The following is a 17269-nucleotide window of genomic DNA, read 5'->3' on the forward strand; positions in this document are numbered from 1 at the left end:
TCCTTGGCTAATGCTTTGACTCCTGGGAGATATCATCATAGCCTAAAATGATAACAGTTTTGTAATATTTTTTTAGAGCGTTTTGGGTTGGTTTTGGTTTCTTTCTTTTTCCTTTCCCCAAAGCATAACTGTTCTCATTTTTTAATTTTTCCAGCAGGTATTGGTAGTCTTGCCGCTTCCTACCTGAATCCTGTAAAGTCCTTTGTGCCTCAGATGCCAAAGCTGCTGAAGTCTCTCTTTCCTGTTAGAGATGAGAAAAAGGGCAGGCAGGCCTCTCCCCTTGCATATCAGGTAAAAAATTAAATCAAATAAGCTATGCAGTAATATTGGTGAGTGCTGTTAGACTTGCTGGCAAAGTGCTTTTTTTATGTTGTTGCAGTGCAAACCAAGCTTTTAGTCATAGTAAAGCCTGGTGTTGCATTTCCTCTCCATTCTGTCCAGAGATAGTGGAGCTGTTTAAACTTATTGATATACTCGGCCCACTTGGCTTTTTAGAAGTGCCAAGTACACTACCAGCATGATTTATGGTAATACCACTTGCAGCAACAATAGTAAAATTTATGAAGTGCACTTAGTGTTGTTTGTGTATTGCCAAGTGGAAAATGTAATTCTATTTTTAATTCGTTATTTCATATACCATTCCCTCCCACCCCTCACCCCAGCTCATGTCACCTTTTACCGTCTTCTGCTGTGTACCTTGGGCAGTTGCTTTTGTTCATTCTCTTATCTATTCCACATCTCAGAGAAGCCTTTGATTTTCAATTTTTTTTGAATGCTGTGCTGCAAAACTCCACCTGCTCCAGATGTGGCTTCTGTGCTCTGAGCATTAGCTAATGCATTGTCAAGCAGACTAGAAAAAGCTACTGTCTTTTAAAGAAAACAAATGAAATACAGAATCTCATTATAAATAATATTATCTCCTTTATTTGAGAAGCTGTAGTTTGTTTATAAAGGAAAAGTCCTCTGTAGTGTAAGTCTGGAAGATTTAACAAACAGTTAGGAAGATAAATCTGGAGCCAGATCTCATTTGTTAAAGTTAGTAGAAGTCCGTTCTGTCCATGCTTTGTTAACCATCTAGCTAACTCTGCTGTCGTCCTGTTCACTTGTCTGGAGTTATGGAAACATATTACCTGTTAACTTAGACCGTTCCTCGCCTCTTGACATGCAGACAAGTGTTTTAAGGGATATCTTTCTCAAAACAAGGCAAAACAAACCCTAAGATCCCCAAGCAACAATTTTTTGTGGTTGGATCCAGACATTCTGTTCCATCGTTTGCTACAACTAAGCTTGCTGTTACAAGAATGTCCCAGGACTACAGGAAGTTGTTTTGTCATTGTAGAAGTACAGTGAAATATTAAATAAATAAATAGAGCAAATATAAATACACTGACACTGAAATATTTTTAAAAGTAACTTATGACAGAAATAGCACAAATAAAAATAAGGCAGATTTAAAATATTTTTAGTTTGACTGTGGTTTTATTTTTATTAAAAAGTAATAAAAGAAGCAAATTTTACTCCCATATCTTATCTAATTTAATGCGTTACATTTTCATATTGCCTTTTGCTTACAACAGCCTTAGTGTTGAGACTGGAATCATACAAACTTACTCATCTATGAAATTTAGAGAATTAAAATTAAGACAGTGGCTTTCTTTAAAGGTATTTGGGTATCGAAAGATGCAAATAGATGCTCTTTACAATTGCAGTGAGAGCCTTTCACAACTTCTTGAATTCTTACTGAATCAATGAGAGCTGAGATTAGAAACGAGGCCTAATTTCCTGCCTCTAGTCTAACCACCTGTTCCCACTCCTTCCTACTGCTCAAGATCAGTCTTGTATTATTTGTCTTGAAGTCAGTTTTTTAAACTACAAAGACATCTATTTAAAGAGATTTTAATTTATATTATGGATGACTATGGAAACTCAAGCAATCAGATTGTGATTGCAACAATTTTTAACAGGAGGGAAAATGCTATTTCTGCTTTGTTTTTAAAAAATAAAAGCTAATATATAAACAGGAGTGTGTGCTGTTTTAATGCTTGGTTGCCTTGGAAAGCAACCTAAGTTTTTCTGTGACCACTGGATCTATGTAATAAAATGAAATCTTAAAGTTATTTGCTACTTCTAGTTTTGTGATAGAACGAGTCACTTGTATTACAAATACACCTCACTGGTTTGAGAGGTTTATAGATATTCTTTGCAGCTCTATCAGTAAGGAAGCAGAGCTTCTTCACTCACTTCTTCCCATTGCACAGAAGGGAGAGCAAAAATTGAAGGAACTGCTACAGAATTAACTACAACTTCTTCTGTGCAGCACAAAAAATAAATACGTACTGTTGCAGCAAGACTGGCTTTAAGATCATAAATATCATGTCCCGTAATCTTTCTTGCTCTTTCTTTATAACAGCCCGATGATGCAAATGTGGCCAGAGGAATTTAAATGGTGGCGGTGATGAATGGCTATTGTGCTCGGTGGATGATGGGGCTGCTATGGGGGTCACTGTTTGGCAATCAGCTTTAGCACCTTATCGCTAACCTGCCAGAGCAAGACAGCAAGCTAGTAATTCTTGCATAACTGTAGTAAACTACACAATGGAGAGGACACAAAAAATGATATTTCTGAGCCTCAGAAAATACAGAACAATGCATCTTAGTTCTGTGGAAGACTAAAACTTCAATACACAGTGGCAGGGAACATAAATGAATGTGCAAGGTGAGAGCAGGTGGTTAACTACAAAAAGTATAAGGGGGAAGCAAAGCCAAAAGGATTTTTCAGCTGTAATTGCAAAGGAATCTGACCCCTAAGTGGGAACTGATGGACTTCTGTTGCCATAAACAGCGAATTGGGACAGCTAGGTTGAGGAATAGAAATAACTGAAGGAATGCTTTACAAAGCAGATGGAAAGATCTAAATCATCCTTTCCTGGCTAAAAGCAAAAGAGCAGATATGTAATAATAGATTTTTGAACATAAATACCAAAAAGCTAAGTGGATCAGTTTATTACTTTCTCCTGGTTCATCAAACAGCTGCAGTGAAAGAGAATTTCCAAAGTTCTTGTCAAGCTCCCTTTTCAGTGCATATCTGTTACATTGTTTGAGAGTACTTAATTATCTAATATCATTAAAACCCATTCTGGAAAAATGCTGGTGAACCATCTTGAACTAGATGGCTGGCCCAGCTGTTGTATTGAATCTCCAATATGTTATAGTTCAGTTATCAGGGTTAGATGGCTGTACATCTCTGCAGAAAGCATCAGATTTGGTCTGTTGTGCCTTGTAAGCAGGGTCTTACGGCAAAGTTGATTTTAGTGCCTTTGAGCATCATTTCCAAGGGAGCAGTACTTCACTTTTTTCCAAGTTTATAACTGAAGTTAAGTTCATCATGACCAAGCAGCTCTCCAAGTGGATGCGTTACTGAATCTCTGATTCTGTGTGAGTAAATAGAAGGTGGAGTTCTGATCACTCGTTCTGAAAATACCTTTTTTATTGTAGCAGCTTTTTATTTCAATCCTGGCATCAACCTTGAAGTAAGCAAGCACATACAGAAGTTATCTTAACAAAATGGTCTTTCCCAGTGCTCTTTTTGTTTTCAGTCAGTGGTTGCCTGAGTTTCAGAAATGCAGAGACATTCCAGTCAAGGTGGTGGCAGCTAACAAAATTGCTGTCTTTGACCTTCTGATGCAAGTTTAGTAACTAATCTGGAGAATAATGAACCGCAATTAATGAAATCTGCTCTCGTATTCAAGTGTGTTTCTCAGACAGCACATAAAATAATTGAAAGAACTTCCTGCTCTCTAATTAGTTAGATTGAATTAATTTGGCATAATAGGATTCTTTATGTAACTAGCAGAATGGCTTCCGATGAAGCTGTTTATGTACCTAAAAGATTGGTTTCTGATGAAGCTGTTTATATACTTTTAAGTTAGAAAATGCCTATTTTCTCCATTATCTGAAGCCTTTAAATTAATTGCCAGTAGTCTGTAAATAAAAAAGCCAACAATTTAAACCTTTTTGGATTGCTGGATTGGCTTTTTATTTTCCTAGTCTATTCTTTAAAAAGCTTAGTACCACAGCGTGCAAGATTTAAAGCCTTGCCAACCCTTATTGCTGATGGGGAAAAGTTTAAAATACTTGCGTAAAATATGCAGGTGGATGGAGAATCAGAGTTTCATTTATCTCTGCTTAATTATATATGTACATGCTCTTGAAGCTTGTCATTTTTATCAACATGCTGAGGCTTTCATAGTGTGCACCAAGCAGAATTACTGTTCTTTACCTTATGACCCTGTTGATCTCCAGGAGCTGCCCGTGTAATTACATTTTAGGGCATCATTGGGTGCGGACATTAAAAACGTACATTTCAAAAATTTCATTTTCTTTTTTTTTGACATTGCTGTGGAGGACGCGTATTCCTCTCTGACCAATTTGGTAAGTGGACTTTGGTCACCTTCTTACTTGAGAACCTTGGTGGATGCTCAGATGTCGTTTTTTAGCAGATGGCTTAAATGAGAGATCTTGAGTCACAGCTATCTTAAAAAAACCCAAACCTCTTTAAATTTCCATGTGCGAATGTAATTCATTTTTGTTTTGCGGTATAGAAATGCAGACGAGTGACACATGGAGAGGGCAGCTCTCAATTTTTTCTCTTTCACCTTCTGATGCAGACGTAGTAATTAATCTTAAAAAATAATGAAATGCAGTTAATGAAAAGCTATCTAAATAGACAAAAGCCTTTTTCTGGCAGTGCATTAAAAAATAACAGTTTCATGTACGTGCATGGTGCATAGTATAATTGCTAGAACTGACATTCCTTAATCAAATGTAAATAATGTGGCCTCAGAGAACCTTCTTTAAAATCATGAAGACTTTTTTCAGAGTTTCAAATAAGGAATCATTTGGATCCTGTAATCAGCATAGCTCAACAGATCCTCTGTGACCGGCTGAGCTCATATGTATCTAGTTCTTGTAACTGAGTTGTTAGTGTTTTCATTTCTTTCTGAATTTAGTTTTCGCTATCATCCTCATGCAAATAGTTTTTAATGAGAATGAGTATGGAAAACTGACTTTTAAAGTTCTTAGAGCAAGCCACTGAAACTTCTTTATGAACTAATTTGAAAATGGTTATGAATTACCCTTTTAATCTGCCCAGACCTAGGAATGAAGTAATTTAACTGCATAGAAAATGGTATGGTTAATTTTGTATAAAGTAGATTAGAAATGTGGAATTCAAAAGTATTATTACAGGCTGAAATGTTCCACATATGGAAGGTGGAATAAGAGGGTTTTGTCTGCGTTAATATTTAAATGCACGGTGTCTTTAGAGAAGAAAACAAAAAACAACAAACTAACTTGTAGTGGGTTTCAGATTTCCTTTTGGAATGCAGGAGGCTTTATATTTGAATGATTAATGACTTTGAAAATATTTTAAAATTGAGGGCAGAGAGGAATATTGTTGAGGGGGACCTTTTTAAAATGGAGGACCTTTTTCAAATGGATTCAACTTTTTTGGCTATATACTAGGGGATTCAGAATTCTTACTGCATTGCTGTGTATGTCTTGTGAAAGTATTTCATCCCGAGTGCTCAAAACTGATTTAAGCCTACATTTAATGAACCAACTGTTATGCCCTGCTGCAGAAGTTTCCAATAGCTGCTTTTAAATGGTGATGTGAACATAATACTGTCAGTGTGACAGTCCTTGAGCTCAGTCATTCCTGTCTGCGGATGGTAAAGCATAGACAAGAGCAGTGGAAGTTTTCTGATAATGCCCTTCTAGGACTGTATCAACTATAACCTTGGCTAGACAATTTCTGGAGCTTGGAGGATAATTCCTGTACACGCTGGCCCAGTCTGATCTGTTTAATTGTCACTGAACATATTGGATGTTAACATTGAAGGATTTTCATCCAGTGACATGAAGTTGAAAGGCTTTGTACTGAAGTCATCAGTCACCATTGTCAGAGGCATTTTACAAAATGTTTAATGACATGGAAATACCAGATGTGTTTTTTCTGAGCTCATTGAAGAGGTTGCCGTTATATATATATGTGATATTGGATATGAAAAAGAATTCATTTAGGATTCATTTTGGTGCCTCTGTACGTGGGGTGAGATACACATTTGCTTTTCCTGTTCAAACTCACCAGTATAGCAGGTTGGTCTTGAGATTACGCTAATCACTAGTAACTTTTGATCACCTCGAAGTATGTGCAAACTGACCTCTCATATGACCAGAAAATACGTACTCTTAGAAATCCTTATAAACTCGCTGCGCAGAGTAGCAGGTTTTAGGAAAAAGACAATTTTTATTCTACAAAGATCCAAAGATGCTTTAAAGTGAATCACTTTCATGTTCTCTCTTACTCCGTATTTTGTCAGCTTGGTTGAAGAAATTGTGCCAAAAATTATCACTGTAAGAGGGTCATGTTTTGCCATTGGGTAAATATATATATGTCTAGTTTAGCAGTTGCTATCTACAAGTGTTTAATGACAGAATTTGGCTCTCGATTCAGAAATATTTTTCATCCAGTAAATGTCTTCACAGATAGTCAAACACTTTGTTTTCAGTATTCCCCCCAACTTGACTACATTTCATAACAAAGATTCGTTTTAGTACCCTTGCTACCCCTGTGAGAGTGTTTCTGCCCATCTGTTTCTTGTCAACACCAAAGTTGGGCAAGTGCCACTTCTCATAATTGCTTTTTTCTCCATGTTTTTCTAAACATTGCTTGGCAAAGTTATTGTAGTTTTGAGATTTGTCATCCTTTCAGGAGGAAAACTTGATGAGGAATGATTAAAGTGTAACGGTTTTCTTTCTCTTGCTGTTTGATATCAACTGGATTTTTAGATTTCATGGATTTACAGGCTGTAAGTCTGAAGGTTTTTGAGAGATAAAAAACCCAAACAAACACTTTCCGCTGTTTATTTGTTCAAAAGGGAGAAAAGGAAATCAAAGGAACTGAGAAACATCTTTAAATATTTTTTCTTAATCCAATTCTGAGTGCTTATCTCAGAGCACTTCCCAGAGATGGCACGTATACCGGGAGAAAATGGGACAAAACGAGCAGGTTGTGTTCTGGTGCCAGTGTGAGAGCCTGGAGCTGGCTTTAGCTCCTGATACAAGGTCTGCTGAAAAAGGCTGTTTCCCCTGCTATGTCAGGTCACAAACAGTAGCATTGAAGCAACAAGGACAGTGTTTTTCCTTTGCACAACCTTTCTTAGATGCCAAAATGCAACGCTTTTAGCATTGGACCACGGAGATATTTAACTAGGATAATTTGAATTCAACAGCCTTGGCTTCTCACTGAGGTTCAGCTGCACCTCTGCAAAAGGTTTAAAGTGCTATGTAAGTGCCTGCCTAGGGATTAGCCCTAATGCCTTGTGACTACAGATATTTTTTTCATTAAAAGGTGATATTTAATAGCTTGGCTTTGCACTCCCAAGATGGACCAATTCATGATTCAAAGATGGTTGAAGAGGAGAGAAAAAGTGTTCTGCCAAGTACTCCGCTCCCTTTAACACCGTGATAAGCTTCTCTTAAACCTAAAATTTGCAGGGTTTTCTCATAAAAAAGTTAATCCCTCTCCTCTCTAGTCTTTGTTAAAGTGAAACATTTGGCTGTTATGACAATCAAGTTATCCTTGCTTGTCTGAGTTAATACTTACGACGAGTCAGAGTACTCACACACCTCATTGCTCTAAGTTATCTCTGGACCCGGTCACAAGTCAGTACTACAGTTGTTTTCAGGTTAATACTTTTGTCTAGCTGATTGCCACTTTATTCCAAAGGAAGCTGAAGTTCTGGAGTACAAGGTGTCTGAAAACCACTGGGTCACGAGCCCTAAAGCTGTGTTTATTTTTAGGCTTCATTGATTTGTTCTGATTCGGGTCACCATCTGCTTCCTGGAGCCCCAGTGCAAGTCCTAGTAAGGATCTGAAAACGCTAACACCTTGTGCACCTGAAATACAGCCAGTTTGCTCTGAACCCCACATCGGTGGTGAACTTTCAATTAGCAGGTTTAATGACAAGCAAACCCCTCCTCTCCTGCTTTCTTTTATTGAACTGAAATTTTAATGTCTTTTAAAAAAATTATTTTGATCCACTGTGAACCTGTTGGGATTTTTGTCTGCCTTTTGTCATTTTATTTTTTACCTTGAACAACTGTGGTTTTATTTAATGCCTGACAATCTCTGTATAAATAATAGCTGTTCTTTTCTCCCATGTTTATGGGGGGGGGGCCTAGGATTAGTCATATTCCTGCTTTACTGTACTTAGAAGAGATACAAGAGAAGAGTACCTTACTCTTCAGCTGGAAAGTTTAAGTTCTTTAAACAGATTGTCAAATTCTGGAAATAGCTGTCTCGGAGATGAGCACTGCCTGCCTATTTCTACAGGAGTTCTCAAGTCCCTTGGAGAAAAAAGGAAAAAAGCAGATTGCTCCCTAGTTGTATAATATGTCTCACTTAAAGAGCTCTTTCGCTGAAAGTATGAACCTGCACTAGCAGTACGTTATTTAACAGTGCTAAAGAGAGATGTTTCTGCCTTTTTCTCCTGTCCCCTTCTCTTCACGCTTCCCTTTCCCAAGGTTCTCCATTGACCTGGTCGTCCCTTTCCCTCCTGTGTCAACAGTGCATGACAGCCCAAGTTGACAGCTTAGCCTAAGATTTATGGTCAAGTGTCACAATTTGCTGTTGTGGTCTTAGGAGAGTGATTATTTCAAATCTTTAACATAAAAACCTGAATGCAGAGCAAGCGAGGGCCATTTATTGTCAATGCCTTCATATCAAGCCCCATGCTATAAAAGAGAAGATACCGTTGAAACACAGAAGTGGTTCTTCTGGCGCAGGACCAGCACATTGCGATCAGCAAGTGGCATGTGTAGTCTTCACTCTAGCAGGCAGTGGTGACGCACTCTTTGAAAAGAAGATGCACAGATCTTGTTTCTGGCATCCTTTTTGAGTTAAAGTGAACAATGCTAAAATCTAAACTGAATTAAGATACTGGAGATGGAAAAAGTGTTTTGGAGATGGACTGAAGCTCAGGATTTCACTAGCCAGACCAGTGTGACCTCAAATCTCTTTGTCATCTAGTTGCTCAGTGATCTGTCTTTGACCGACCACATGAAAGAAAACTTTGTATGCAATTTGTACTTGTAGCTGCCTATGTGTCAAAATTCAGGGATGCTTTGGTTAAGGTTTTTACCCCTTCCATGTATGTCATCAGAATGCAATAACATAGCAATGCTCTGTCCTTTCAAGGCAACGGTTTGTTTGTGATTCCAAAATTTCAAATAGAAGTTTTAATGTTTACCAATTTGACCATATTTAATCCTTTAAGTGAACGATGCTCTGGTTTTTTCGTTCCTGCAGGCTGTCCCACGAATTATGGTTCAGTCTGCCAGTATTGATGCCAGCGCTGCAAAGATAAAACAGGTAAGCACATCCCAGGATGTGATGATACGATCTTCATGTTCACATGCCTGGAAACCGGAGGTGGCAAAAGCAACTGCTGGGTTAGCTACTTAAAACCTGTTGCACATCTACTGTTGCTTCGCTGTGAGACAATTAAATGCAGTATGTGTTGCTATGTTTCCTTAGGTCCTGGTAACATCTCCCCTTATATTGCTGGTTGCACTTTTATATTTGACAGCCTGGTTAATCACATGGTTGCATTAGCAGTTAACTAGCTAAAATTTAGCTGGTTTGCTGCTTTAAAACACAAATTGCTAGGTTCTGACGCTTTCTATAAACAGAACGTGTCTGTTATTCTGAGTGTTGAGCCTGATTCTCAATTTTACATTTTGAGCCAATTCATGATATTAGTGTGAAAAAAAGGCTCTTGCTAAGCTGGAGAAAAAACAGACCCTAAGATCTCCCACAGTTCAGCAGAACTTCAGTCTTATGAATAGCAAATCAGCCTTCTCCCACTGTGCTTTTATTGTCTTAGCAAAATGCATGTTATCTGAACACTGGAAAGGGAAAACCCAAAGAAAGAGCCGAGCTCCAGAGTCCACGTGTACACTGTCCTCCATGGAAAAGCTAAAAATATGTCTTTAATCTGCAGGAATATTTCAAAAAACTTTTCTGTATTACATTCACTTAGCAATAGCAAGCTAGCCTTTGGTTCCGAAATTCCTGTAATGCAATCAAATCCCTCTTCAAATGCCGCTTATGTTTCCAGTGGAAAAGGTACTTCAGAATAAGGTGAAAATCCTGTAGTTTGGGACACTTAACCACTAGATGGGATAAACCACAGAATTTTGAACAGTAAACAAAAATGTACACCTGAGAGTTAAGACAGGATATGTACAAATCTGCTGTCCTCCAACCACTTTTTTTTTTCCCCCTTCATATTAGCAGCCTCCTCCCTCACTCCCAAAGAGATTTAGAGACATCCTAATCTTTTAGAGTACATGTGCTGGCAAAAGATATTGATCTATCAGATTTAGTAAACTTTACAGCCAAGAAATACATCACTAAAATGGGCTGTTAATCTCATGAGGTGCAGTTAATTTCATACTCTGAAAGTGTGTGGTTCTGGTGGCATTGAGGTAGGAATGGCATTTGGAAACGGGGACATAAATGACAGTTTAGTTCAAGAGACTTGATTTATCAATCTTGAGAGCTAAGCCAAATAACTGTGAAAGACTTATAGATCATGGCTGTTTCACATTTCATATAAATCCTGCTATTCAAACAGCAAATGACCATTCCTGTAATATAAATAATTTTTCAGTAAATATTGGGGAACGTATTTCTTTTAGTTGACACTTTTCTTATTAATGGAAGAAATGAGCTGACAATCCTACCAGGTTTGCAAAGCTGACTTCGGATCAGCTTGCATCTTTTGGAGATTGCAGTTACACAGAGATTTAGATAAGCTGAAGACCTTAGTACTTCCCAGAGGCCTTGTATCAATCCTTTTAGCCCAGATATTTTGGATAACAGAGCTCCATGGTCCCTGTCCTCTTCTGTTTCAGATTAACCAAGAGGAAATAGGGAAACAGCCATCTGAAGCTGCAGTGCGGGCGTCTGAGGCGGACAAGAATCTGGAAAAGACACCCAAAGTGCCTTTGCAGCAGTCCACAGGAGACAGCCAGGCGCAGGACTCCCAGGAAGGACCTCCAAGTCCTCTGAGTGAAGCCTCCAGTGGGTACTTTTCTCATAGTGTCTCGACAGCCACCCTCTCGGAAGCCCTTGCAGCAGGAAGTGATGCTGTGGCTCCACCAGGAGGTCAGATGCCTGCGGTGAGTGACTTCCCAGCTCCCACTGTGGCTCAGGTCTCTTCTTCTGACATGCCAGGGCACTCGGACAGTTTTTCAGAAAACTGTCTCAGTACTAAGAGGGAGAGTCTGCCTGCCTTCAACCTTCAAAGTGCTCATGCAAGACCTAAAGACAGCACTGAAGTGAATGGAAATGATGCTTTGAAATCAAAGTCTTGCACATCTCCTGTGACTCAGAGTGAGCAGGCAAATGATGCCTCTGTAGCCACTGATGCAAAAACCTTTCTTTCTACCTCCACTCCAAAGAAGGAGTTGTTACCCAAACAATCAATGGAGTCAGCAGGACAAGCTAGGAAAAAAGAAATGGCTTCTGGGGCTTCAGAACTGGGGTTTCCCAAGCCGCAGATTCTTCCCGACCAATTGTCCCAGCCCAGTGTTGCAGCCTCCCCCTTCAAAATCCAGAAAGTCAAGACATCAGAGCTGAAGTCCTTTACAAGCATGCTGGGGACAGATCCCACATGTTCACTAAACACAGAAGAGCAGCAGGAAGGAGAAAAGAGCACATCCACTGCCCGTGGACTGAACCATAATGGATCAGAGATGGCAGAAGAAAAACTGGAGGTGACTTCTGACTCTGAAGATGCCAATGAGATTCCTGAGTGGCTGAAAGAGGGAGAATACGTCACGGTTGGCGCAAATAAGACAGGCACCGTTAGATATATTGGGCCCACAGACTTTCAAGAGGGAACATGGGTCGGTGTCGAACTGGATTTACCTTCAGGTAAAATATGATCTAGCCTGGGTGTAAAGCAGGCAGCATGTCAGAGTCTGCGGTGTTCATTTTAGTGCCGCTTTTTGTGAGGGGGGTTTTGTTAGCCATTACTGGGTGCATTTTGAGACGAGAAATGTAAAAGATCATTCCCTACTGTAATCTTTTTCCAGTCTGCCTTTGTAAACCTGGTCTCCGTGACCTCTGACTGCATTGTATCCCTTTTCAGTTATTTCATTGGCTTCTTACAGTGGAGGTAGGAATCAGGATTGCATTTACAATGCAGCTCGGTAAGTATATAGTTGCAGGAGACAGGCCTTGTGTCCAAAGAGTTCTCTTCTGGGCTTCTGCTCTGAGGATAAGGATGTCCAAAGTGCAACAGGAGTTGTGGGATTCATATGCACAAAGGAACATTTAGGCTAAATAAGTTGCAAAGTCTCTTTAACAGGTTACCCAGTCTCTCACGAGCTATTTTAAAATAAGCTGTAAAATTGCAAAAGACTCTGTGTGTGTATATATACATACCTGTATGTGTGAAAACCAGTAGGAAATAATCATACATTGACGACCAGGACATACAGATGATTTAAGGTTTCTTTCAGCTTCTTATTTGTCATTACTGTCTTACCTATACAACTGTAGACTTCCCAGAGTTTAGGCTCTAATACCTACTTTTTGGAAACCAGGATGCTGTTCCTGGGGAAGCTTTGTTCACATGTGCTGCTGTGTAGCCTGATGCAGAAAAAAACCCAGTGACTTCAGCACGAGATGAAACAAAGATGATGGCTGGCGTTTGTTCTCTGCTGGAGCCCCAGGCTTCATAACTGCTTTCCTCTGCAGGTTCATGTCCACTTTCATGGGACTTGTTTTGTCCAAGAGTAGGCAGGACTCGGGGAAGGCAGGGCGTGCTAGTGGAAAATTCAACAGACAAGCAGTAGATAGCGCTGCCTTTGATAGTAAGAGGGTTTGGTTTACCAAGGGCACGTAAAGCTCCTTATTTAAATCCTTTTAACCAAGCTGTAGCATTCCAAGTCTGCAGTGCAGGCTCTGTTTGGTGAATCAGCATGTCCCAGGGATCAGCTTGCCCACACTTGTCTCCGCTGCACACTTCCCTGGGATTGGAGCCGTTCACCAAGATAAATACTGTGTCAAGGATCCAGAACTCCCATTAAATGAGCAGTTATCTTCCCTGCACATGGTGTGCTCATAAAAGCTAAACTAGATGGTGTGTTTTCAGCTGGTTTCAGAAAACTCTCTGGAGTTTGCCATCCTGGAAAGCAAACTGTAGCTCTAATCCCTTTGAAAGTTGTAGACATGATTTTCAGTCCTGAATTCATGCCTTATTTAAAAAACAAAAAAAACCAACACAAAAGAAAACAAAAAAAAACCAAAACCAAAAACAAAACCCAAACACAAAAAACAAACAAAACAAAACAAAAACCAAACATATTTGCAGATGCATTTCAGTTTTGGAAAGTCACCTTCCCTCCCTGTCTGGCTACTCTAGTCCACAGTGCTAATTCTGTTAAGCTGTTTGCACATCCCCGGTAAGCATCAGCTTCACTGTCCGTGGAAGGCTCAAACGGCTACGAGATTTTTTTGGTCTGTTGAGGACTCAACTGGTGATGTTACTGGATAATTTTTGTCCCTTCTGTTTCCGCAAGGATTAAGTCCCTGATTTGTTGGAGCATAACTGGCCTCTAGCACATCTGGAGCTTCACTTGGGAAATACGGTCACAACCTTGCACCTTTGTCACGCTACAAACTGGGGTAGAAGTCCAAGTCTTTGGCCGTGTGAGGGTATATCAGACCCAAAATGGTAAAGGTGGTAGAGAGAAGGAAACACCCATAAGACAAAAGGGGTGACCTTATGTCATTTAAGGAGCTGTTGTATCTTTTCGCATTCCCTTAACAGATGGGAGGGGTCTCTGTCCTGGTACCCAGAACAGTGATCGTGAGAATTTTAAATGGTCTAAAGGGAGGAACAGAAAGATCTCAACAGCATCAGCATAAAGAAATTACTCTTTCTGTTCTGTGGAGGTTTTGTGACATGGAAACAGTAACTCTTCTCAACTTCAGACTCTCATCAACTCAGAAAACCAAGAGCTCTTTTAAATCTCTTTTTTTCTTTCCTTCCTGGTAGTTTGCTAATGCATCTGTTGCTGAGACGATTATTAATGAAATTAAAGAATTCCCCTGAATAGCAAGCGGGGAGGAAGAATAAGGTGGAATGTCCCATTCACAGTAACTGTCTCCATGCAGTGGCTTTGCTGGTGTTCAGCAGTGAAGTACACTGGTGTCACTGGAGCACAAGCCTGCAGCTGGGAGCCACCTGAACCAAGTCCAGCCTTCTGCTGGCACAGGCAGCTGCTTCCTCTAATCTTACAGTTTTATCAAGTTCAGATAGAAAACCAGCTGATGGGTTTTTTTACCTTCACTCCTGTGGGAAGGCTACTCCCAGTTCTCTACTCCCCTGGTAGTTGGAAGACTTGTCTTTGCATCAATAAGTGTATTGATCTTCAGATTTGTTTGCTCTCGTACCACCTTTGTCCTCTAGTGCTCTCTCCTGGGTATTTACCTTCGCAGTCTATTTATAGGGAAGAGTATCTCAGCATTTTCTTCTTGCTTTCTTCTTCTGGTGTCCTCCTAGCAGCTCACCAACACCATACGCACGGAATAAAAACCATTTGGTCTATCATCTTTCTTTCTCTTCTTGTCAAAGGTAAGAATGATGGCTCGATTGGAGGGAAGCAGTACTTCAGATGCAACCCAGGCTACGGATTGCTTGTGAAGCCAGGCAGAGTGAAGAAGGCCACAGGACCAGCAAGACGGCGGAGCACTGGATTGAGGTTGCAAGGAGGAACCGCTGCTGAGAACAGGAGGAGCGGCAACTTCTCTGGTTCAGCCTCCAACCTGGCTTCGCTCACAGCCCTGGCGAAATCGGAAGGAGGATCCACGCTGCGAGCGGAGAAGAGCCAGAAAAATGCAGAAAACAGGAAATCCTGGGCAAACTGAGATGGCCCTACCCCACCGCAGCAAACACTGTGCAACGCAGCCAGGGGAGCAGGTCTTCTAGCTTCAGGAAGTTAAACCAACCATGTGAACTTCTAGTTTGTGGCAAACACTAATGAAGGTTTTTTTTCCTCTGCTTTGGGTGATTGACATGTTAATTCTTTGCTTTGTCATGGTGCTGGATCTACGTCCTTTGTTTCCTGTTACAAATTGTGATGCTTCAGGGTATGACTGATGGCAGCGGTGGGTGGCTGTAAGCTCCGCCTTTCAGAGAAGGAAGAGATGTGTAAATTGTTCAAATTATGGCACAGCTTTCCAATAGCTATAAAATACTACCCACGCACCGGTGCTTCTCTAGGTGTGACTGGCAATTCTAAAAAAAACCCTCCCCAAAATAACGGTTCTGTTCTAATTTTGTAAGAGCTGTGTCCATATCGCGTAATGCATGGTGAAAGGGCAAGGTTATGAGGATTTCAGACAGGCAGAGAAGCAAACGTAAAACTTTATTTGGAAATAAAGAACCCCAACTACCCCTTTATTTAAAAAAGCAACAGCTCTTTGGTTATGTGACCTGGGACCAGTGCCCATTTCGATCACTGTCCTCTTGTCCCTCTCTCCTTCTGTGGAAATCGGCACAATCTTTCTAGCTGCTTTGTTGGGAACGGGAGAAGGCCCATGACCCACTCTGTAATATTTTTGATCCTCTGTTTTTAGGAAAGAGAGGCGTTGAGCGAATTTGCTGTCTAATCTGTTTAACGTGCACTCTCACCATGACCGAATCCCCTCTCTCCCTTGCCCCAAAGGGGTGGGACCACCTTCTCCTTTCTTTTACCTTCTGGGCCAAGAGGATTTTTGCAGAGATACCAGCACTTACGTGCTTCGCTGTTCCCACCCCACCTTTTGGAGACACTTGGATTTTTACCAGTTACGCAGAGGGTTGCTCACCTTGTAATGGGATTAATCCAGTCTATTTATTTTTATTTATTATTTTAAAGTATGAAACGTTTGCGCTTTACAATCGTCCACTGCCTGACGTTGCACAGAGGAGCTCTACTAGCACCATGCCGAGCGTCGATCCAAAGAGGAGGTGCCTCCGTCACCAGCTCAACCGTCCCCGCGGCACACGAAAGCAAACCCGGCTGAATAGCTGAAGTCCTCCCCAAAACTACTCTCTCATTGGAAGTGGGAGGTTTGGGCTGGCTTTTATAAACCTTGATTTTATTTTTGGTAACCCTTGCTAGTTTTTAACTGCCTGTGGCACAAATTATATATTACTGTACGCGCGTGTATATATACATGTGCACATATCGACGTACACACACATATTTTCTAACAAATCAAGAAAGGCCACAGACTTTTATATTCTGAGCTGTTTATGTCTTGTTTAGTCATCACGGGGGGATTGGACAGCTTCAGCAATAGACATTTTATCTACGTGGGGAATATTTAGGATGCTAAATTAATGATTAAACTTTCATATCTATCTAGTCGCTGCCTGTGCTGCACGTGGGTATCTAAGTGCCTTAGCCATCTGGTTCAGAGGTCCAAGGGAAAGATACATTGTCATCAAAGGAGATAGGGTTGCTTAGCAAAGGAGATAATTATGCTGATTTACTGTAATTAATATCATTTATGCAGAAGGAATAAAATTAAAATAGAAACTAATCTGTAGCAGAAATAAATGGGATGAGTTACAATGCAGCATGCATAGTACTGCCAGGGATTCGTGTATCTGTTCAGCTTTGTGTAACTAGTTTCAGTGTTTCCTACAGTTTCGTAAAGAAGTCTTAATATAAAATGTAATGACCAGTTTTTAAAGATATTTTTAGTGTACAGTTTTTCCTCCTTTTCCTTTGCACGCAACTCCTGTCTGTTCAAGCCAAGATGATGGGAGAAATCTAGTAGTAAAGAATTCGGACGCTAAAGTCCTGGGTTTTAAAATTGCAACTGTTTTTATAGACACAACTCATGCAACAAAACAACGTTTTGTTTTGGGGTATGACGAGTCTTGCTGATGAAAGACCACCTGCGAATTAATACGATGCCTCTTATGCTGCCTTGTAAGTTTTCTAAAATCCATCTTTACCGTTTTTCTAATTGCACTTTGTTCTGATGTGCTGCAGAAAGTTAGCTGATGTGAAACAGCCCCCTAACCGACAGTTGTGGTTTTTTTAGTCTCAGCATTTCATTTACTGGATTTAGGGATATCTTTAAAACTTCTCGATGTTTGCTAGGTGGCCCCTTTGGGGGAGATATGAAGGGAAG

General features: G+C 40.3%; 1 protein-coding gene across 1 annotated transcript in view; it reads left to right on the forward strand.

Moving 5' to 3' along the window:
* The window catches only part of KIF13B (kinesin family member 13B), a gene marked incomplete at its 5' end in the record, with an annotated part of 112663 nt that extends 97656 nt beyond the window's left edge, over nt 1-15007 (forward strand). Inside the window, 4 exons of the mRNA XM_009701973.1 lie at nt 158-291; nt 9371-9433; nt 10981-12004; nt 14715-15007. Coding sequence (XP_009700275.1) covers nt 158-291; nt 9371-9433; nt 10981-12004; nt 14715-15007 — 1514 coding nt within the window. The remainder of the gene's footprint in view (nt 1-157; nt 292-9370; nt 9434-10980; nt 12005-14714) is intronic.
* Between the last annotated feature and the right edge of the window lie 2262 nt (nt 15008-17269).

Source organism: Cariama cristata, unplaced genomic scaffold, assembly GCF_000690535.1.
Source record: "Cariama cristata isolate BGI_N322 unplaced genomic scaffold, ASM69053v1 scaffold6646, whole genome shotgun sequence".
NCBI classification, from domain to species: Eukaryota; Metazoa; Chordata; class Aves; order Cariamiformes; family Cariamidae; genus Cariama; species Cariama cristata.